At 41.0% G+C, this 23,977-nt stretch overlaps 1 protein-coding gene across 5 annotated transcripts; it reads right to left on the bottom strand.

Moving 5' to 3' along the window:
- Positions 1–118: 118 nt before the first annotated feature.
- On the bottom strand, positions 119–23,178 carry LOC118547120 (zinc finger protein 717-like). Of its 5 annotated transcripts, XM_078076922.1 has the most exons (6): positions 23,013–23,178; positions 20,043–20,195; positions 7,493–7,619; positions 7,151–7,243; positions 4,659–4,953; positions 119–620 (listed from the first exon to the last, which is right to left on the bottom strand). In XM_078076922.1, exons 2-6 carry the CDS (start codon positions 20,055–20,057, stop codon positions 431–433), a joined length of 720 nt encoding a protein of 239 aa, XP_077933048.1. In that variant the 5' UTR covers positions 20,058–20,195; positions 23,013–23,178; the 3' UTR covers positions 119–430. The 5 variants fall into 5 exon arrangements, with proteins under 5 accessions (XP_077933048.1, XP_035966246.1, XP_035966243.1 ...); XM_036110353.2 differs by lacking the exon at positions 119–620 and having other exon boundaries at positions 2,630–4,953; positions 23,109–23,178; XM_036110350.2 differs by lacking the exon at positions 119–620 and having other exon boundaries at positions 2,630–4,953.
- Between the last annotated feature and the right edge of the window lie 799 nt (positions 23,179–23,977).

The following is a 23,977-nucleotide window of genomic DNA, read 5'->3' on the forward strand; positions in this document are numbered from 1 at the left end:
TGAGACTCACTCAATAAGTGCTTCCCTAACCTCATAGTCTCTGCTCTGCTCATTTCTAGGGCTTATCACACAGTTCTGGGTCTCCAGGCAGAAGGATGCACATGCTGCAAACCCATGCTGTGATTTTTTCAATTCTTTATTCAGGCCTGCACTATACAGAATCCCAGAAATCCCAAAAATGAGGAGCAAGGTGCTGGGGTTCTCGGCCAATCAATCCCTTGCCCACAGTCCCCACCAATTAGCTGAGAAAAAGAAACATAATTGGAGGCCAAGTGTAGTTTGCGCTCTTGTGGGCACAAAATATAAAACCGAGACACGTGTCACTACAACATGGTATGTTAGAATTCCTCAGTATCCTGGGAGTCCATTCACCTAAAACTATTGTGTGCTTTTGAAGTATGTTTCAAAGCACATAAATGCACTCACCCAGTTAAGGGCAGCAAGGGTAGTCAGAGTCTGTGATCCTAAGCCAAAATACAGTAGTTGAAGAAAAAGAGATTCCTTCTCTTGAAAGGCTCCCACATCCGGGTAGGACAGTAACATGGTGGGATGGAGAGAGGTCCAAACAGGCCCCCAGTCTGGAGAGCACTGTTTCTATGGAAGAACGGAAAAATGATGACCTGGAAAATTAGACACACTAGGCATCAACCTCCCAGTTTTCTGAGATGGGGTTAATCAGACCTGTGACATAAATGAACTGGTAACATCTTATCAAAATAACTCCTGGATCTCCTGGAAAGTGGTACATTCCCCTGCATGACAATGGAAGCAGTTCAGCTAAGCCCATGATTAGAAATAATTTTGTAGCTTCAGCTGGTTCACAATAAAGAAACGGGACTTATGATTACTTCAACAGATGAATAAAGCCTTCGGCAAAATCCAACACCTATTTGCGTAAAAAAAATAAATCTAGGAATAGAAGGTAACTTCTTTTATGCTTAGTGGTAAAGTGTTTGAAGCATTTCAGGTGCATTCAAATATGAGTCACCATGTTAAAGTTCTGGACAGCGAAACAGGACCAGAGAAACAGGACTGGAACCTTCCCCCACCCCTGCTCACAACCACATGGATATCTGCCAAAGAAGAAGAAAGAAAATCCTTGCTGCTCAGCCTTGCAATCTCCCTCCAGGCTCTTTCCTTGGAAACCCAAAGATGTGTCAGCTGGAAAAGGAGAAATATAACCCCATCATCACAAAGTCAGGCAACCAAGGGGGTGGGTTCCTAGCTAAGACAAAAAACAAAAAACTTATAGCTGGAAGACTCACTTACCATAAGGTATAGGTAGAGACAGATGAGATAAAAGAAACTGTTCAGTCTTAAATAACAATCTAGACAAAATACCAAGGAGCCAGGACTACCTAAGTTTGAAAATAAAACTGTTCCTCCTTCCCAGCTTCTCCAGCCAGAAAAAAAAGATCCCTAAAGTATGAAATGACTTTTGGCTAAAGATCACATTCAGGACACTATCAGCAAAATGGAGCCTCAGTAAATCTCAGACCAAGGATGTTGCTAACCCTGAGACTCTTAAGAGTGTGCCCTATAAATCCTCACAATAGATAAATAGGGCTTTTACAAATCTTAGGGGCATTCTCCCCACATCACTCTCAGCTTAAGGCAGAGTGGATCCTGTTCCAGAAGAAGTATGGGGATGACTTTCATCTAATGGAGTGGATTATAATTTAATATATCAAAAATCCAAAAACTTCTTAAAGGGAATTAAATCAATTTGAAATAAAAGGCTTAGAAACAATTCAAATGAAAAGAGCCCTCTTTGCAGGAAATACAACTGAGGAGACTAGTTAGTAAAAAAAAAAATCAGGGTATGTCTTGTAGAAGAGAGATGACTGAGTGCAGAAGTCTTTGGAAGTCATTCCCAGAACCACGGCATCCTAATGAAGGAACTGATGGGGTGCCCTGCTAGACTTCAGAGTTTCTGTGGACCACAGATGGCTAAGTGCCTCCCAATTCCCCTCCCCTTTGAGTGGACTGAGTCTCCCATCTCCATGCTACACTGTGTGTTGTGTGTTGTGTGCAGGGCACCTAAGTGCTCACTTCAGGTCACATGGCTTCAGATGAAGAGCAACCACACAGAAGGGACTGTGCCCAAAGAGACTATGTGCACCTGGTCCTGATATAGATGATGAGGTCCTAGATTTTGCCAAACAGCTTTATAAATTGGAATCCTTTGAGTGTTATAGTTTGCACGTGTAAGTGATGTGAACTCTGTGGCCAGAAAGTGGATAGTGTCCTACTGTATTTTCCAAAGATGGCCACACTACTATGTCCCATCCCACATACTCTTTTATAAGATGCCTTTACATCAAGAGATGGAGTCTATTACTCCACCCCTTAGAATCTTCAGGGCCCTGTAACTACCCTGAATAGAAAAATTCACAATTGACACTGTGCTACTTACCAGGCATAGTATTGCTGAATGTTCCCCTTAGAGGCAAAATCACCCCAAGCAGAGAACAAATGGTCTATGGTCTTCAAAAATTTTTCTCCAATACAGTATCTGTCATTTCTATCTGAAATTTTTTATCCACATTACCTGATAGTTTTCCCTTCATGAAAAATTCACTGATAAACACAAAGTTGGACATTCTGTTGAAAATTTGGACACATTAAAGATATTTATAAGGTTTTACTTTATTCTCAGTGTTCAATGAGCTGTCTCTGGCCAATAAAGGCATTCCTGCATTTATTGAATTTCTTTCTTCCTATGATTTCTTTGATTTTTTCCCATCCATTGACTTGGGGGTGAACTCAGGTTCTTTCCTATGTGAATCTCCTACACAAGGACTGGTAACTTCTCAGAGAAGCCTATCTCAAATTCATAAAGCGAACTGGCTATAATGGACTCAAAGTGTTGTAAATAGGTCACACATAGAAGGGTTCAACAGTGAATATTTCTCACTCAGGTAAGTACAAGTGAAGATTTTTGCGGTAGAGTTTAGAAGATCTCTGCCCTCCCCAATCAATCCTTTCTGCCTTAAGTCACGGTTACCATCTAAGGCTCCAAAGACAAACATGTGGGTAATCTGCACTTCAGGAACACAAGGAATGAAAAATCAGCAAACGCAAGTACGTTCTTTTGGGGCCAGACACGGAAATAATGTTCATAATTTGTGTTCATGATCTCTTGGCCATAGCTCAATTACACGCTTCCACCCACAGTAAAGGGAGGCTGAGACATGCAGGCTAACTGTGTGCCCAACACAAAGAGAAAGTGAGTTTTGGTATACATATAGCCAGTCTCTGCCCCACATGACTTCCCAGTGTGAGTTCTCTGATGTTTGCTGAGGTGTGATTTCTGACAGAAGGTTTTCCCACATTCATTACACTCATAGGGTTTCTCTCCTGTGTGAGTTCTCTGGTGTACAGTCAGGGCTGACTTCTGGTAGAAAGTTTTCCTACATTCTTTACATCCATAGGGTTTCTCTCCTGTGTGAGTTTTCTGATGTCTATTGAGAGTTGACTTCTCACAAAAGGTTTTCCAACATTCATTACATTTATAAGGTTTCTCACCTGTGTGAGTTCTCTGATGTACAGTGAGTTTTGATTTCTGGTAGAAAGTCTTCCCACATTCCTTACATTCATAGGGTTTCTCACCTGTGTGAAGTCTCAGATGCACAGTGAGCTTTGGCTTTACACAGAAAGATTTCCCACATTCGTTACATTTATAAGGTTTGTCTCTTGTGTGAGTTCTCTGATGTACGGTAAGAGCTGGGCGATGGCCAAAGGATTTCCCACATTCTTTACATTCATAAGGTCTCTCTCCTGTGTGAGTTCTCTGATGTGCAATGAGAATTGACTTCTTATGGAAGGTTTTACCACAATCATTGCATTCATGATAGGTCTCTCTATTGTGAATCCTTTGATGTACAGTGAGGGCTGACTTCTGGTAAAAGGATTTCCTACACTCATTACATTCATAGGGTTTCTCTCCTGTGTGTGTTCTCAGATGTACAGTGAGTTTGGTTTTCACAGAAAAGGATTTCCCACATTCATAACATTCATACGGTTTTTCTCCTGTGTGGGTTCTCTGATGAACAGTTAGGTGTGACTTATGGCAGAAAGATTTCTCACATTCGATACATGCATAGGGTTTCTCCCCTGTATGAGTTCTCCGATGTATTGTAAGAACTGTTTTACTGATGAAGGTTTTCTCACACTCACTGCATTTATAGGGTTTCTCTCCTGTGTGTATTTTCTGATGTTTACTGAGATTAGACTTTTTGTAGAAAGTTTTGCCACATACATCACATTCAAAAGTTTTCTCTCCTAACTGAGTTCTTGAAAGTGGAGTGAGGTGTAATTTCTTGCTGAAATTATCCCCACTTTGATTAAGTTTACGTTGTTGCTCCTCGAAATCAGCTCTATGAAGATTCGACTGTGTTGGTTTTGCACAAAAGGTGTTCTCCCATTCCTTACATCTACAGTGATCCTCCCCTATGTCAGTTCTCTCTTGGGCAATGAGAGCTGACTTGTCACAGGCTCTCTGATATTCGTCATATTTATAGGTAGGCTCTCCCATGTGAGCACTGCTATGTGTAAAGAAGGTTGCCTCCTTGTTGAAGCCCTTCCCTTGCCCACCAAATTCAAAAGGTGGCTGCAAAATTCGATCCTTCTGATGAAAACTACAATGCTCGCCATACCTGAGGGGTTTCCCAGTTGTATTATGGTCCTCAGGCTTCTCTCCAGCATGCATCTCATCAGGCTCACCAGGGAGAAACATGTTCTGACACACATTAAACTCCTCTGGCTTCATTCCTGAACAGTTTCCATTATTTATAATCAGGTTTGAAAGGTGGATTGCACTCAAATTAAATGGTTTTCCCAAGTTGGTTCTCTCCTTAGTTGACGTTTTGTTGTTGGCAAATCCAACTTGCCACACATGTCTGCTCTGATGCTCCTGGCGGGTCTCAATCAGGTCATCTGCAGTCTGGACATCTAAAATGAGACAAAGTAACCATATCTGTGAACCACATCTAAGCATTTCTTATGGAATGTTTGTGTAAGAATGAAGCAGTTTCTTTCCATCACAGTAGGATACGAATTGTGAAGAATCAATAATGGGTATGATTATGATAAACATATGATTTTTCTTTCTAATGAATTAATATAACAAATTACACTAATAGATTCTCTAACATCAAATCATGGTTTTAGTTGTCGGTTTTGCTTTTTTAAGTTTCTTTTTTCCTTTTTGGATCCATGAGGAAATATTCGGTCACAATATTCACCTCTTCCCTAGCCACGGATTTTGGCTGAATTCTTTCATCTGCCATTTGTGTTCTTGTTCTGTTTCCTGTTTTCTCTCCTAATAACTGTGAGTTCCTTGTACTTGGCCTTTTCTCATCACTCAGCTTTGAAGATGACAAGATCCTCCTGGATCGGCTACTTTAGGATGCAGTAGAGGACCATTTATCTGTCACCTAAGTGGGGATATTGCTTAGGACAAGGATTTGCACCCACGTTTCTTTATTTTTTTACTCCTCTCTGGGGACTGGCTATGAGCACCTGTGGAGTTTCTCAAAGGCATCCTCTCTCCTTCTCCATGCTAGCCAAAGACAGCTTTCTGCTAATTCCTAATGAAATCCTACATCTCTGGCTTCTCACAACCATAACAGGTACAGGAAACTCTGGTTCATCGCTTTGTGCAACTCCTCCCTGCTAGTCTAAAAGATTTAGGGTGGGTGCCTGGGTGGCTCAGTCGGTTAGGCATCTGCCTTCAGCTCAGGTCATGATCCCAGGGTCCTGGGATCGAGCCCTACATCAGGCCCCCTACTCAGCGGCGAGCCTGCTTTTCCCTCACCCTCTGTGATTGCTTTCGCTCTCACTCTCTCTCAAATAAAAAAAAATTTAAAAACTTTAAAAATTAAAAAAATAAAAGATTTAGGTTCCACAACCCAGACTATGCCCACCATCATTGAAAAACCTTTCTAGCTCCTACTTAGATTAAAAAAAAAAAAAAATCCCTGGCATTCTCACCCCACTTCACGATACAACAATCCCTACTTGGTAATTCACTGCTTCTGAAGACTTCTATCTTGCACTTCAGAGTTTCAGTTGTCTTTGAGTTCCACTGAAACTGGAGTCCCACACATTTCTCATTCTTTTTTCTTTTCTAACAATGATTTCCACAAGAGAAGGTAAACATGCTAACTTCAGATTCCAATCCCAAAGTTTGAGTCCCCCAACCTGAAACTCTTTGTCCTATTAGCCCTGGACCCACAATCTCTAGTTTCTCATACCATGTCACACACCACCTCTTTCCATGCTGAACGATTTGCTGGGTCCTCCTCAGTTTCATGATCTCTGATGTCGTAGTTCACGAGATTTCCACCAGGACTTCTTCTCTCATGTTCTTAATAATTCCAGAGGCCACCTCCTCTAATCCTGGCAGTTTAGGGTTAATAATTTCCCAATTTACATCTCCAGTATGGTGATGGACATCTATCCCCTGCTCTAGATTTTGTATGCACTCATATATGACATGTGGAAATGGAAAGTAGTCATCTCAATTTAAGCTCTACCAATGTAAATATTTAATCGCCCTAAAACTGCCTTCTGAGAACCCTTCAAATGATAATACACCACAATTTTCTCTCTCTTGTCCTCATTAAATATACTTCAGGGTTCTTACTTCACTACTTAACATATATGTTTGTTTCATTTTCCCTCTCAAGAAACTTCAAGTTCCATAAAAAGGACATTTTTTTGATTACTGTTGTTATCTGCACAAGAAAATGACCACTGCCTACAATTTTCCAATTAACATACTGAAAGAATAAACAAATGTATGAATAAATGCCTTAAAGCAAACAGTCCTTGAAAATGGACAAAAAGAAAACATTAAGAATCTAGAGAAAGTAACTAACCAAAAAAAAAAAAAAAATGCCAAGAGATGCAGCTAGGTATTGGATTTTGGGTAAGTCTAAGAAAATAGAGGGTGATTAAAAAAAGAAGGGGATATTTGTGTGTGAGAGCCATATTTTGAGAGTGAAGAATGCATGAGTCTGACACATGCAGACTCACTGTCCTAAGGTCTGGACCTGGGAAAAGCACTGGAGAAAACAGCCCAGCACGGCCAACATCTGCTGTGCTCTCCTCTTCCCAGACCCCTGCCCAGTATGCATGGACTGACCTGGGAGGCTCTGGGTTGGGGCTTCCTCTACAGTCCATGGCTCTGCTCCTTGCTCCAACTTGACAATCACCTCAGGTTTGGTAATGCAGTGCCCTGTTGATCAGAAATAAAGTGGGACTTTTAACAAACAGCTTAAGTTTCAGGGAATGTGAAGAACGACAAGAGCACAGCTGCAAGAACTGTACAATGAAGGGCCAATGTGAACCTCTGATTAGAGGGGTGAACACTAACACTCTTCCAGCCCTCGAATCTTAAACCTAAGTAGCATTTAACTTCATAAACAGTTGCACATTTGCCAATGAAGAAAAAACTGCTTACACTTACTAGGACACTTTCACTCACCCAATGACACCAGGCTACTGTACGTCTCCAGCATCACAACCCTGTACAGGGTCCGCTGAGCATCATCCAGGTCCTGCCACTCCTCCCAGGAGAAGTTCACAGCCACGTCCTCAAATGACACCAACTCCTGTAATGACACGTGCCTCAATTCAAGGCATCAGTCTGGATCAGAACAGAAAATCTAAGAGTTCATTCTTTTTTGTGTGTTTTGTCTTGTACAAAATACACCATGGTTTGTACTCTATACTGTGGGGTAAAGAGATACCACAGTAAAAATTTCCTACCTCTGCGTTAATTCATTTGTTCCTAAAAATACTATTATAAAGTTTCTCTTATACCTTGAACTGTCCTTGTTGCTAGAGATGGAAAGACAAATAAAATTCTGCTCCTCAGCATGTATGATCTGGTAATGGAGGCATATGTATAAAGACATACTTGAGGGCGCCTGGGTGGCTCAGTTGGTTAAGCGACTGCCTTTGGCTCAGGTCATGATCCTGGAGTCCCGGGATCGAGTCCTGCATCGGGCTCCCTGCTCCGCGGGGAGTCTGCTTCTCCCTCTGACCCTCCCCCCTCTCATGTGCTCTCTCTCTCTCATTCTCTCTCTCAAATAAATAAATAAAATTTAAAATAAATAAAAAATAAAGACATACTTGAAATACTGCACTAGATAAACCAGGTTAAACACACGTTTAACGTAGACTAGAGTAATAAAGGAGAAAACAGCTGTCCTTTGTACTATCCAGTTACACTTCACTAAAGAGCCAAACATGTCAGCTGTTCCATGTGAACCCCATGTTCTCACAAATATGAGGCTATAGCAGAAGTCACGAGAGCAAGACAAACACATTCTACATTAACGGAAGCACAAACAATGCCATGTCGAAGTGACTGGTCCTGGGCTGTGGTGAGAGATAAAGGCAGTAAAGGTATTTAAGGAACTGATTATAGTGGTTCTGCAGTTAAATATTTGACCGAACTCCAAAAGAACAAGTGTGATGTACTCAGATTGTCTTTTGTTTTTACAAATTAAAAGCATGTAAAAGGCATCCCAGTATTTCCTCCATATATCCCAAAGGGTTGCTTATATCTACCCCAGGGTAAGCACCGCCCACTTCCTACGCCACAGGGTGTAAATAGTGAGGGGCCCATAAAAAGAGGTAAATTATGTGACCAGATTTGCATTTTAATAGTCATCCCCTATAAGGAAAATGGGGAGAGCTTAAGAGAGAGTCAGAGGGGACAAACCTGAGGTGAAAGGATATAGAGCAATTAGATTACAGAATAGGGAACTAATCCCAAAAAGAAAAAAGAAAAGAAAAAGCAGGAACAGAATCTGGCACTACTTTGCTCTGAGAAGGATGAAGGAGGAGTTTTCCTACCAGGCTGTCTGTACAACTGGCTAGATAGATACAGGTACTGTAAGGTGAAATTGGAAAAGAGGACACAAGAGTGCACTGGGCACAAAAGACACAGATCTTGGACACAGCATGCTTGAAGTTTCTGTGGTCAGGTATGTAGGGATGTCAAAATGGCAACTGGTTATATGATCTAGAGCTCAGGACAAATCTAAGTTGAAGATAAAGATTTGGGAAGCTGCAGAATTTTAGCAGTAGCTGACTGAAGCCACCAAGTGAATGAAAGAGCTCAAAGAGAAACCTAAGAGATTGAAAGGAGAAAAGGAACAGGTACCATGCTTTAGGAAATACCAATATTTACTGACACAGAAAGAGACCATGACACAGAGAAAGAATTTCTAAAGATTAGTCTAGGAATAGAAATAACCCCCATATTAAGAAATCTATTAAAACATGTCATCATAGTCATATTCCTGAAAAGCCCTATGGTCATTTAAATAAACATTGAGCAGGTATCTACAAAATAACCTCCCATTTGTAATAACCATCAACAAAAGAGGATTTAGAGGATGCATCCTTAAAATGATACAATGTAAATGTCTTACCCCAAAGCCAGCATCACACTTTTTTTTTTTTTTAAAGACTTTATTTATTTTTATTTGAGAGAGAGAGAATGAGAGACAGAGAGCACAAGAGGGAAGAGGGTCAGAGGGAGAAGCAGACCCCCTGCTGAGCAGGGAGCCCGATGTGGGACTCGATCCGGGGACTCCAGGATCATGACCTGAGCTGAAGGCAGTCGCTTAACCAACTGAGCCACCCAGGCGCCCGCCAGCATCACACTTAATGAGGAACCACTGGCATATAAGGATGCACTACAACCACAGTTATTCAAAAATCTACAAGTGATAACACATATTAACGCAATTAAATAGAGATAAAATATAGTGAAAATGGTCATGATTTACATATATTTTTTACCTAGAAAACCCAAGAATCCTATGACATATTCTATACAAAAAAGAATTTTCTGTAAGAAAATTTTATAAATTACCAGACTATAAAAAATATGTAAAAGCATATACATCAAGTTCATATACAAAAACCATTCAAACTATAACAACAACAACAACAAAAAGCAGAATACATATCAACACATTAACAGAAAACATACCAAACCATGGCAGGGGAAAAAATATGAAGGATACAAAAAGAACTAACAAAGGAAAAAACATACCATATTCATGAATAGGAAGGATCTACATCAAAAACATCAATTCTCCCAAAATCAGTAAATTAATATAATTTATCCTAATAACACATTCTTAGATACACAAAAGATAATTTAAAAGTTCATATAGAAAATTTGGCAAGAATTTGACAAGAGGTGGGGCAACTCCACTCAAACAAAGAAACCTGAGAAGCAGCACAGCAGGCCCCTCCCCCAGAAGACAGACTGGAAGAACACATGGACTACAATTTTATGGATCCCACAAGACTGTAAAACTCCAGCAGCAGGGGAAAATAGTATATTGCACTACAGGTGTTTTCTCATGATTCATTTATCTTTCAGTCTAACATTTTCCATTTCTTTTTTTTCTTAACTTTTTTCCATTTCAACTACCTTCTTGTTTTACCAACTTATGTTCTTAAGTCACTTTTTAACTTGTATTTTTTACATCTACATTTTACAGACATATGCTTCATTTTAGTCCTTTTTTCACTCAATTTCATCTAATTATATAATTTCAATTTTATTTCATTATATAAATATATATGTACATGTATACACACACACACACACACACACACACATATATATAAGTTTTGCTTTCTCTGCAATTTTGAGATGTAGTGTCTTCTAACACACAGACCAAAATTCGATCAGGAACAAGTAGATCACCCTGCTTTGTCCACCCTGCAAGTTTACACTCTCTCCCCACCCCTTTTTTATTGTTTTGTTTCATTTTGGTTTTGTTTGCTTTTCCGTGGTGGCTTCTGACCACTTTGGATTTTTCTAGGGTGTATTTTGCTTGGATCACGGTTGTTATTTTGGACTCTGTTCATTCACTCACCCAGCCTTCTCTGGACAAAATGACTAGAAATAGGAATTCACAACAAAAGAAAGAACCAGAGGCAATGTTCTCTGCCACAGAGCTAATTGATATGGATATAAGATGTCAGAGATGGAATTCAGGATAGCAATTATAAAGTTAATAGCTAGGCTTGAAAAAAGCACAAATGACAGTACAGAATCTCTAAGTGCAGAAATGAGATCTAATTGGGCCACACTTAAAAATGCTATGAGTAATATGCAGTCTAAATTGGTTGCTCAAACAGCTAGGGTAAATGAGGCAGAAGAGAGACTAAGTCATCTAGAAGACAGGCTGATGGAAAGGAAGGGAGTTGAGGAAAAGAGAGAAAGACAACTCAGAGCCCATGAAGAAAGGCTTTGAGCAATTAATGATGCCCTGAAACAAACCAATCTCAGAATTACTGCGGTGCCTGAGAGGGAGGGAAGAGAAAGAGGAACAGAAGGTATATTTAAGCAAATCATAGCTGGGAACTACCCTAATCTGGGGAAGGAAACAAGTATTCATATCCAAGAGGCAGAGAGAACCTCTTCCAAAATCAATAAAAATAGATCAACACCCCAACATGTAATAGTGAAGCTTGCATATCCTAGAAAAAAAGAAGCTATCCTGTGAGCAGCTAGGGAGAGGAGGTTCCTTACATATGGGGGGAGGAACATCAGAATAACATCAGACCTATCCACAGAAACCTGGCAAGCCAGAAAGTGCTGGCATGAGATATTCAGGGTACTAAATGAGAAGAACATGCAGCCAAGAATTCATTATCTAGCAAGGCTGTCATTCAGAATGTAAGGAGAGATAAAGAGCTTCCAGGACAAACAGAAACTAAAAGATTATGTGACCACCAAGCCACCCCTGCAAGAAATATTAAGGGGGATCCTGTAAGTGAAGAGAGACCCCAAGAGTACCATAGACCAGAAAGTAACAGAGACACTCTACAGAAACAGGGACTTTACAGGCAATACAATGGCACTAAATTCATATTTTTCAATAGTTACTCTAAATATAAATGGGCTAAATGTTCCAATCAAAAGACAAGGGTATCAGATTGAATAAAAAAGCAAAAACCATCCATATACTGTCTAAAAGAGTCTCCTTTTAGACCTAAAGACACCTCCAGACTGAAAGTGAGGGCATGGAAAACCATTTACCAAACTAACAGACCTTAAAAGAAAGCTGGGGTAGCAATTCTCCTATCAGACAAATTAGATTTTATTTTATTTTTTTTTATTTTTTTTTTTTTTTAAAGATTTTATTTATTTATTTGACACAGAGAGAGAGAGAGGAATCACAAGCAAGCAGAGTGGCAGGGAGCGGCAGAGGGAGAAGCAGGCTTCCCGCGGAGCAGGGAGCCCGATGTGGGACTCGATCCCAGGACTCTGGGATCGTGACCTGAGCCGAAGGCAGACGCTTAACGACTGAGCCACCCAGGCGCCCCGACAAATTAGATTTTAAACCGAAGATGTAGTAGTAGGTGATGAAGAGGGACACTATATCATATTTAAAGGGTCTATCCAACAAGAAGATCAAACAACTGGAAATATCTAAGTCCCAAGAAGGGAGCAGCCAATTATATAAACCAATTAATAACCAAAATAAACAAACATATTGATAATACATTAATAGTAGGAGACATCAACACCCCACTCACAGCAATGGACAAATCATCTAAGCAAAAGATCAATAAAGAAACAAGAGCTTTGAATGACACACTGGACCAGATGGACTTCACAGATATATACAGAACATTCCATCCTAAAACAAGAGAATACTCATTCTTCTCAAGTGCACATAGAACTTTCTCCAGAATACATCACATACTAGGTCACAAATCAGGTCTCAACCGATACCAAAAGACTGAGTATTCCCTGCATGTTTTCAGACCACAGTGCTTTGAAACTGAAACTCAATCACAAGAAGAAAGTTGTAAGGAAATCAAACACTTAGAGGTTAAAGAGCATCCTGATAAACAATGAATGGGTCAATCAGGAAATCAAAGAATTTAAAAAACTCATGGAAACTAATGAGAATAAAAACACATCGGTTCAAAACCTTTGGGATACAGCAAAGGCGGTCCTAAGAGGGAAGTACATTGCAACACAAACCTCTCTCAAATAAAATGAAATCTCAAATACACAAGTTAACCTTACACCTAAAGGACCTGAAGAACAGCAAATAAAGCCTAAACCAAGCAGGAGAAGAGATATAATAAAGATCAGAGCAGAAATCAACAAAATAGAAACCAGAAGTAGAACACATCAATGAAACTAGAAGATAGTTCCTTGAAAGAATTAATAAGATTGATAAACCTCTGGCCAGAATTATCCAAAAGAAAAGAGTAAGGACCCAAATTAATAAAATCATGAATGAAAAGTGAGAGATCATGACCAACAGCAAGGAAATCAGACAATTTTAAGAATGTGTTAGGAGCAATTATATGCCAACAAATTAGGCAATCTGGAAGGAAAGGATGCATTCCTGGAAACTTATAAACTACCAAGACTGAAACAGGAAAAAACAGAAAATCTGAACAGACCCATAACCAGGAAAGAAACTGAAGCATAATCAAAAATCTTCCAACAAACAGGAGTCCAGGGCCACATGGCTTCCCACAGGAATTCTACCAAACATTTAAAGAAGAAATAATACCTATGAAACTGTTTCAAAATATAGAAATGGAAGGAAAACTTCCAAACTCTTTCTATGAGGCCAGCATTACCTTGATCCCAAAACCAGAGAAAGACACCATCAAAAAGGAGAATTACGGACCAATATTCCTGACGAACATGGATGCCAGAATACTCAACAAGATACCAGCAAATAGGATCCAACAGTACATTAAAAGGATTATTCACCACATCCAGGTGGGATTTATTCCTGGGCTGCAAGGTTAGTTCAACATCCACGTATCAATGTGATAGATCACATTAATAAAACAAAAGACAAGAACCTTATGATTGTCTCAATAGATGCAGAAAAAGCATTTGACAAAATACAGCATCCTTTCCTGACTAAAACTCTCCACAGTGTAGGGATAGAAGGAACATACCTCAATATCATAAAAGCCATCTATGAAAAGCCCACAGCAGATATCATTCTCAATGGGGAAAAACTGAGAGCTTTTCCCTTAAGGTCAAGAACATGAAAGGGATGCCCACTTTCACCCCTATTGTTCAACATAGTAGTGGAAGTCCTAGCTTCAGCAATCAGACAACAAAAAGAAATAAAAGGTATTCAAACTGGCAAAGAAGAAGTCAAACTCTCTCTGTTCACTGATGACATGATACTTTATGTGGAAAACCCGAAAGACTCCACCCCCAAATTACTAGAACTCATAGCAATTCAGCAATGTGGTAGGATACAAAATCAATGCACAGAAATAAACTGCTTTTCTATACACCAGCAATGTAACTGTAGAAAGACAAATTAAGGAATCAATTCCATTCACAATAGCAACAAAAACCAAAAGATACCTAGGAATAAATTAACCAAAGAGGTAAAGGATCTATACTCTAGAAACTACAGAACACTTATGAAGAAATTGAGGAAGACAAAAAAGTTGGAAAACCTTTCCATGTTCATGGATTAGAAGAATAAACATTGCAAAAATATCCTGCCCAGAGCAATTTACACTTTCAATGCCATCCCTATTAAAATACCATTGGCATTTTTCAAAGAGCTGGAACAAACAATCCTAAAATTTGTATGGAACCAGAATAGACCCCAAATCGCCAAGGGAATGATGAAAAAGAAAAATAAAGATGGGGGCATCACATTGCCTGACTTCAAGCTATATTACTAAGCTGTGATCACCAAGACAGCATGGTATTGGCACAAAAACAGACACGTAGACCAATAGAACAGAGACTCCAGAAATGGACCCTCGACTCTGTGGTCAACTAATCTTTGATAAATCAGGAAAAAATTTCCAATGGAAAAAAGACAGCCTCAAAAAAAAAAAAAAGAAAAAGAAAAAGAAAAAAGACAGCCTCCTCAACAAGTGGTGCTGGGAAAATTGCACAGCTACATATAGAAGAATGAACCATACACAAAGATAAATTCAAAATGGATGAAAGATCTCAATGTGAGAATCCATCAAAATCCTAGAGGAGAACATAGGCAGTAACCTCTTCGACATTGGCTGCAGCAACTTCTTGCAAGACATGTCTCCAAAAGCAAGCGAAACAAAAGCGAAAATGAACTTTTGGGACTTCATCAAGATAAAAATCTTCTGCACAGCAAAGGAAACAGCCAACAAAACTAAGAGGCAACCCATGGAATGGGAGAAGATATTTGCAAGTGACATTACAGATAAAGGGCTGATACCCAATATCTATAAAGAACTTCTCAAACTCAGCACTCAAAAAACAAATAACCCACTCAAAAAATGGGCAGAAGACATGAACAGACACTTCTCCAAAAAAGACATACAAATGGCCAAGAGACACATGAAAAAGTGCTCCACATCACTTGCCATCAGGGAAATACAACTCAAAACCACAATGAGATACCACCTTACACCAGTTAGAATGGCTAAAATTAACAAGATGGGGAACAACAAATGTTGGCGAGGATGCGGAGAAAGGGGAACCCTCTTATACTGTTGGTAGGAATGCAAGTTGGTGCAGCCACTCTGGAAAACAGTATGGAGGTTCCTCAAGATGTTAAAAACAGCACTACCCTATGACCCAGCAATTGCACTACTAGGTATTTACCCCAAATATACAGATGTAGTGAAAAGAAGGGGCACATGCACCCCAATGTTCATAGCAGCAATGTCCACAATAGCCGAACTGTGGAAGGAGTCAAGATGTCCTTCAACAGATGAAGGGATAAAGAAGATGTGTTTCATATATACAATGGAATATTATTCAGCCATTAGAAAGGATGAATATCTGCCATTTACATCAACGTGGATGGAACTGGAGGGTATTATGCTAAGTGAAATAAGTGAAGCAGAGAAAGACAATTATATGGTTTCACTCATTCATATGTGGAATATAAGAATAGTACAGAGGATCATAGGGGAAGGGAGGGAAAACTGAATGGGAAGAAATCAGAGAGGGACACAAACCATGAAAAACTCCTGACTCCAGGAAACAGAGGGTTGCAGAAAGGGAGGTGGGAAGGGGATGGGGTTACTGGGTGGTGGGCATTAAGGAGGTGTGATGAGCACTGGGTGTTATACTCAACCATTTATCATTGAACACCAAATCAAAAACTAATGACATATTATATGTTGGCTACTGAATTTAATTTAAAAAAAGAGAAAGTGCCTGGGTGGCTCAGTCCGTTAAGTGTCTGCTTTCAGCTCAGGTCATGATCCCAGGGTCCCAGGATCGAGCCCCACGTCGTGCTCCCTGCTCAGCAGGGGGCCTCCTTCTCCCTCTGCTCCCCTGCTCCTGCTCTCTTTCTCTCAATCTTAAAAAAAAAAGAAAGAAAGAAAATTGGGCAAGAATAAAAAGAGTATGGTATGTTATGCTTCTGATCACCAAACTTTAGTGTCCCTTCCTTATTAGTCAGCTCTGGCTGCCATAACAAATACCCTACACTGAATGGATTAAAAAGAAAATTTCTTTTCTCAGATTTCTGTAGGCTGGGATGTCTAAGATCAAAGTGTCAGTCAATTCCGTTCCCAGTGCAGACTATCTTCCTGGCTTACAGATGGTCACCCTCTTGCTGTGTCTTCTCATGGTGGGAAGGTAAAGATCCCTCCTCTTCCTCTTCTCATAAGGCCACCAATCCTATCAGATTAGGACCCCACCTTTCAGACTTCATTTAAGAATAATTACTTTCTAAAGGCTTGATCTCCAAATACAGTCACATTGACAGTTAGGGCTGGCCTTCAGCATATAAATTCTGGGGGTATATAATTTAATCCATAGCACTCCCTGTGGTGCCCTTCTCTGCAAAAGGATTAACATGCCTTTGAGGTGGAACTCACATAAGCAGATCTGTGTTCCTCCATTTATCTTGCCTTAACCGATAATACGTGAATGGACATGACACATGTCACTTCTAAGTAGAAGCTGTAGGAGCCATGCATAGATCCCCATATTCTCCCTCTGTTAGAGGACCAACAATGTTACAGTTTAAAAACAAAACAACAACAAGAAAAAAAAAAACACAATTCCTCTGTCTGGAACACTGAATAAAGCAGAAAGGAGAAAAAACAAAGCCAACCCATGATGAATAGGTAGTACAAATAAGAAAGAAACCTTTCTTGTGGGCCTAATTGATAATGAATGGGCACCATAACCAGACAGAAACAAATACCACCAACAACAGGGCAAAGAAACTGGTTTAGCCCCTGCTACCAGGGGCTAAACGATAGATCACAGTGTTACTTACAATAACCGGTACTTACGTACGCAGCGTTACCGAAGTAACATGAGCGGTATGTACTAAGTCACATAATGTTTACCTCATGGGCTTAAAGCTTTAGAAAAAGAGGTGGGAAAACATTATTAGTAGTAAATATCAGCTACTAGTCACTGCCTTTAGTAAAGTACTATAGGAAAGTGATGAGCTCAGGGGGAAATAAACAGTCCAGTTTACAGGGATGAAAGAAAAGTGAGAAATACTAGAAATCCAGGAACCTGTAGGACTGAAAAACTTTCTAAGTATTTCCCATTTTATCTGTTATTAAGGCTAAAAAAGTTGTCTCTTCCAGTTCTTACAGAAAAAAATATGAGAAATGCTTTGAGAGTCAAGAGTAATTAAATTCAACTTCATGGGAGTAACAAATATAAGTTACAACCACAACATGCTATGACACAACTGAACCTTGAAGACAACATGTTAAGTAAAATAATCAGTCGCAGGAAGATGAATACTGCATAGCTTCACCTTGCGAGGCTCAATTCATGGACACAGAAAATAAAACCATGGTTGCCAAAGGCTGAGTTAGAGGGGATAGGTTGTTGGTATTTAATGAGTAGAGCAACATTTGGGAAAGATGAAAAATTTCTGGAGATCTGCCCAACAATATGAAGATAACTAATGAAATTGAACTGTACTCTTAAAAATGGTCAGAATGAAAACAATGAATCGTGGATCACTACATCAAAAACTAATGATGTATTGTATGCTGACTAACATAATAAAATAAAATTTAAAAAAAAAAGTCAGAATGGCCGATTTGTGGTTATGTATATTTTATCAAAATTTTGAAGTTAACCAACTTTTCACCAATTTCTAGTCCAAAATGACTTATGTTGATGCATACATCCATTTCTCCCTACTCATTTCAAGAGATTAGCAGAAACAGCAGAAAATTAAATATTCTTTAACAGGGTTGAACACATGACAGGTCATTTTTGAACTAGCAATTTATATTTCTATGATAATAAAAACTATAAATAAAATCACTGAAAATTTTATACAAATAAAAAGATAAAAATTATCAAAATCTGTGCTCCTTGCTTTTATACTTTTGCCTACCTTCATCTTGAACCTTGTTCAAATATATCTAATTCCTTAATGCTTTTCTCCAGCTGGACTCTTCAAGCTGCCACCACACATGTGCCTAGTACCACAGCTCAAGAGGGACTGAACCTGATCAACAAGCAAACACATCGTTCTTCAGGTGTGGCCGAGAATGATAATACCAATGTAAAACAGAAAGTTACTGTACTTGTGAGCACCGATGCAGATATTAGATAAAATTAAAAGAACAAACAAAAGTAGGAGGACTTCATATTAAATGAGATTATACCTGAGAGGGAGGGAGGGAGCCAGGAGAAATCCCATTTGAGTCACTGGATAAATGGAAGAAGTATCATACATGAGGGAAGAAAGGAAGATGTGCTTTTCACATAGGACTCGCTCAGTTTGAGGTGTCTTCTGGATGGCTACAAAAGAAGCATTCACCAGGGAGTGGAACCTGTGGTCGAAAGGCTCGGGAAGAGGTCCAAGCTGGAGAGAGGAATTGTCAAGACTGTCAAACCACAGAGGGCCAAACAATTCAAGAAAAACCATTTGGTATGAAAATGGGGCCCAGATTTGAACATTTGGATGAGCTACGTTCAGGAGAGGAAACAAAGAGAAATCACCAGGGAGGCCACCATAGAAGCTAACAGACAAGAATGTCCAGGAGAAGATCCTGGACAGTAGTTTTACTACAGCAGAAGATTCAAGTAAGGAAAAGCCTACAGCACAGTCATTGAATCAAACTATAATGTAGGTTGATATGTAGGTTGTAGGTTATTTCTCCACTTAGAAAACATGAATTAAGACAACACTGAGTAGGTTAAGGTGCAAACGAGTCGTAGAACTATTTGTCAGAAAATACAACTTTGAACAGTCGGATGCACAACCTACACAGACAGACTGGCTGAGAGAAACATGTTATTTATTTATTTATTTTAATATTTTATTTATTTGACAGAGAGAGAGGGAGGGAGAACAAGTAGGGGGAGCTGCAGAGGGAGAGGGAGACGCAGGCTCTCTCTCCACTGTGCAGGGAGCCCGATGCAGGGCTCGATCCCAGAACCCTGGGATCATGACCTGAGCCGAAGGCAGACGCTTAACGACTGAGCCACCCAGGCGCCCATGGAGAGTTATTTAAAGACCTGCAGTCCATTCAGTCCTACAGACATCCCAAGGTTTGGATCAAATAGGGCCTTGGATCATGGATTGAGTAGGGCCGTGGATTGAGTAGGGCCCTCCGAAAGCTGTCTGGGACACTATTTTAGCAAAGCTTATTAAGCAAGTTGTGTTTTAGGTAACCATCACCACTGCAGAGTGCTGAAAGTGTTGATTTCCAGACTGGTAGCAAAACACTGTCCACTACATCAATTTTCACGTCCCAAGAGAATGTGGCACGCCTCTTCTAAGGGTCCTTTCTGAACAGGTAGCAACTATGTGTGTCTTTTTGCCATGGCATCAGAAACACCAGAGACCAATCTGCACTCACCTTGGATGACTCTACGGTCATAAAACCTGCCCATATCTACATGCCACCTTTATCAGGTCTATGTATATCTCCCTAAAGCTGCATTTTACTTATTTCTATTTTTCTATTTTAAAGTATGAGCCCTTCCTCATCAAGCTTATGAAGGCCCATGTAAAACAAGCTGAGGGATAAACAAACAAACAACTCACCAGAGATGTATTCATCTTCCACGGCTCTTGGAAACTCAGAGGACTCTGGAAAGATAGCTGGGAGAGAAGGTGAATGGACTAGGGTCATGACAGGACTGCTGTGGCTTGCTCCCAGATCCTGGATTCTCTTGTCTGAAGTGCTTTACACATTAGCTGGAAAAGACAATTGAGAGAGAGAGAGAGCACCTTCTGTGGGACAAGAATATTTTACACCTTGAGAAAGGGCAGGAAAGACCCTATTGAAGGAGTACCCACAAGCCCATTAATTTACATATACAGTTTATCTTTAGTTAATCAAAACACCTATTTCCTACTGACTTATCAACAGTTAATAGTAAGAATCAATTTAAGATTTTGAAGATGCTTATTTAAATAATGATTAACTATGTTCCTATTAATAGAGACATACACGCAGGGTTTCACAGTAGTGTCTCCATGAGGACACCTGTGGTTTAAATACCCCATCTTCACAGAACGTATATATCCTGCAACCAACATTTTTGGGCAATGACTTTATAGGAAAACATTTAATGACTTTCTCTGTCTTATGTCTTATGCTCATAAGGTACATGGTACATTTTGTTGTTGTGCACTGTTCCAGTAATGGTTCTCAATGACTTGCTTCCCTGTATTCATTTCCTCCAAAACTGACGTGAGCTTTGCCACTTGATCTGCTTTCGTCAAAAGGAACTCAGCACATACAACCCAGACACAGGATGAAGAGTACTTTTCCACTAACATCTTGTGAAGAGGCCAGGGGCTAGCCTGATAAGGACACACAGCTCAGCCAAGAGCCAGCACCAACCACCAAAAAAGTAAATGAAGTCCTCTTCAACCAACCAACCTTAGTCATGGCACCAGATGATTATGGCCTCTATTGTGAACCAGGCAACACTAGCACAGGAACTGATCAAGTAAACCTAGCCCCAAGTGCTGGGCCATAGGACTTCAAAAAAAATAAAATGACCCTTGTTTAAAGTCATTAAATGTGGGACGCCTGGGTGGCTCAGTTGATTAAGTCTCTGCCTTCGGCTCAGGTCATGATCCCAGGGTCCTGGGATCGAGTCCCACATTGGGCTTCTCCCTCTGCCTGCTGCTCCCCCTGCTTGTGCTTTCTCTCTGACAAATAAATAAATTAATTAGAATCTTTTTAAAAAAATAAAGTCATTAAATGTGGTTGGCCTGTTACCTAGCAAATGCTAAAGTGATACATTTAAACCCCTAAACTCAGTATGTTTTTAACAAAATTACATGGGGGAGAAAGTCTTGAATAACACACCAAGTACCATCAGTAGAACTTGACAACCACATACAGAACTTTTGAAGAGCATAAAGAATGCCCACTCGATGGATTTCAGTGAGTCTGCTGGAAGAGAGACCACGGGAATCACACAAAACTGTCTGCCTTTCAGAAGACTATGTCTTAACACCTTTACTTCATTATATGAGTCTGTTGATTACAGTTGGGCACATGCTGTGTTTTATTTACATTCTAAAAAAATGGTTTAGAGAAGAAATGTGATGTAGTCTAATTTTCCCATTTTGCACAATGAAAAATGGAAAAACAGGCTCCTGGCATTGTACTGTAGAATTTTTTATTTTCACAGACCAGATTACAGGCATTGAGTGGGAAACACCTGTACTATAAATGCCTTGAGCATAAGACATAAGACAGAGAAAGCATCAGGGAAAATGGGATAAGCATGTTTAAGGCAAGTTCTTCTAAGAAATGGTTGTTTTAAGTTGACTGCATTTATCAAAAATGGTATCAGAAACAAACGTGTTGTCGCTTAATTGTGGCAAAAGAGATAACACTATCCAAAAGCCAGGATGCCTGATGTATGCAAATCATGTGAGCCTGGCAGACCACTTATGTCCTCAAATCCATTTTTCCCCCATCCTTCTTATAAGGCAGAGATGCCCTGGCAAACCCTGCCTGAGCCATCAGGAAGAACATTCAAGACAAAGGGAGCATCAGCACATCTCTAGCTGCGTAAGCGGAGAGAGTTCAGGTAACAGCAACAATGAGCGGAGAATAAAGCAAGGGGAGTGTTTCGCAAGCACGGGCAGGTGGCTTCTCTCAGTTGCAGCAGGTTATCCCTCCACCTCAGACCCCTCGGATGAGTGACATTTCGGGGGCCTTTGCCCACCCGTCTCAGCCTGGCTCAGGTCTCCTGAAAGCAGGCCCAACCTTCCAATAACACGCAGTCCCTGGTAACTTCTGGGGGAGGTGGTATCCCCCAAATCTTGTTCACTCCGGGCAGAAGCATCAATAACTGCTTGGCCATGCAAAATTGGGGTCTTCTCCTTTCTAGGACTCTTCTGCCTCTGCTCTGAAGCGCGAGTGGAAGGGTTCAGGTCACAGGGGTAGTCGTGTTCCCGTTCACGGGGCGCCTCCCCTTCGTCCTTCCTAACAGCTACCTTCTTCCAAAGAAGACAAGACTGTCGTCCGGGGCCGAACCATCTCTCCTAGAACTAGCGGTCCCTGGAAACTAGGTCTTCCATCAACTTCTATAAACGCAAGTGCTCGGCAGGCTGCATAGTGGAGGAGGGGACCTGACACTTGGCCTGCTGAGGAGACTCCAAGAAACCCCGCAGATACAACTGCCTCCCAGTAAGACCCGGGCGCGCACGCCCTTCACAATGATTTCTAGGGAATCGGGGCCACTTCACTATTCACCAAGACGCCCGCATCAGAGGCGAGCAAAAGGAACGTCCTAAAGCTTCCCGGCGCGGCCCAGGATGCTGCAGCGGCAGAGCTGGAACGTGGACGCGGACCGTCTGCAGACCCACCCCCGCCCTCGCTGTCATCTTGCACTCCACCGCCCGCTTCGCCAAGCTCCCCGAAGCACACGCCGGCTCTTCCACAGCGTGCCTTCTCCCAGCGAAGCAACCCCTGCAAGCACAGCCCGAGTCGGCCCTGCCAGCGCCCCTCGCCCCGCGCACCAAGCCCCGGTCCGTGGGTCGCACCTGCACGTCAGGTCCCGCCCCCGCCGAGTCCCCGCGGGTCGCAGGGCTCCCGTTCCACCTTCGCACCAACCTCCAGGGACACAGAAACCAACCCACCATCTGCAGTGGCAGCAGCTGAGGGAGAAGAGCAGGGAGCGAAACTTCCGGGCGGAAGAGGGGGCGGGTCCGCCCGTGCGCAGAAGGAACCCGGAAGACTCCCAGAGTCCTGTGGGGGAATTCCTGTGGAATTCGCATTGTAGCGGGAGACTACATTTCCCACAAGCCTCTGCGCTCAGTCCTTAGGAGCCGTGGGTGGCGATGTGTCCAGCTGCCCTGGAGCGGGCTGTGATAGGTGAGAGTTGGTCTCTACCCACGTGACAGTAACGGGGACTTCTGGTTCGTTATGAAATATTGATTTCACCAAATGAAAGAGACATTGTAATTGGGAAAATTCTAATATGCAGGAAACATTCCATCGCCTGAAATGTCAGCTTTAATTGTTAGTTGTAATAATGGTAGTGTGGTTGTAGAATACACTCGGGTTTTTTTCCACTTGCATACTAAAGCATGAAGTGAAATATCACAATGTCTGCATTTATTATAGAACTTTAAAAGCAGATACGGCGGGGCGCCTGGGTGGCTCAGTTGGTTAAGCGACTGCCTTCGGCTCAGGTCATGATCCTGGAGTCCCGGGATCGAGTCCCGCATCGGGCTCCTTGTTCAGTGGGGAGCCTTCCCCCGTCTCATGCTCTCTCTCTCTCCTTCTCGCTCTCAAATAAATAAAATCTTTAAAAAAAAAAAAAAAAAAGCAGATACGGCAACGGTTTTTACTTTGTTAAACTAATACTATTTAAAGTAGATCCTGGCGTTTGGGATGGTGAGCTAACGTTCAACAAAAGACCACACTGGAAAGTGAAGTTTATTTACAGAAGTTCATTACTCACAGGTTGGAGGACCTATACCTCATGCTTCAAGGAGTCTCAAGG

The sequence above is a fragment of the Halichoerus grypus genome, chromosome 7 (assembly GCF_964656455.1).
Source record: "Halichoerus grypus chromosome 7, mHalGry1.hap1.1, whole genome shotgun sequence".
Classification (NCBI taxonomy): domain Eukaryota; kingdom Metazoa; phylum Chordata; class Mammalia; order Carnivora; family Phocidae; genus Halichoerus; species Halichoerus grypus.

What these genes read in the sequence shown, in the direction of transcription:
- LOC118547120 (XM_036110353.2), bottom strand. An exon ending in CAGTAGCCTGGTGTCATTGG is followed by an intron (nt 7,244 to 7,492) that starts GTGAGTGAAAGT and finishes TCTGATCAACAG; the next exon opens with GGCACTGCATTACCAAACCT. An exon ending in CCCAACCCAGAGCCTCCCAG is followed by an intron (nt 4,954 to 7,150) that starts GTCAGTCCATGC and finishes GTCTCATTTTAG; the next exon opens with ATGTCCAGACTGCAGATGAC.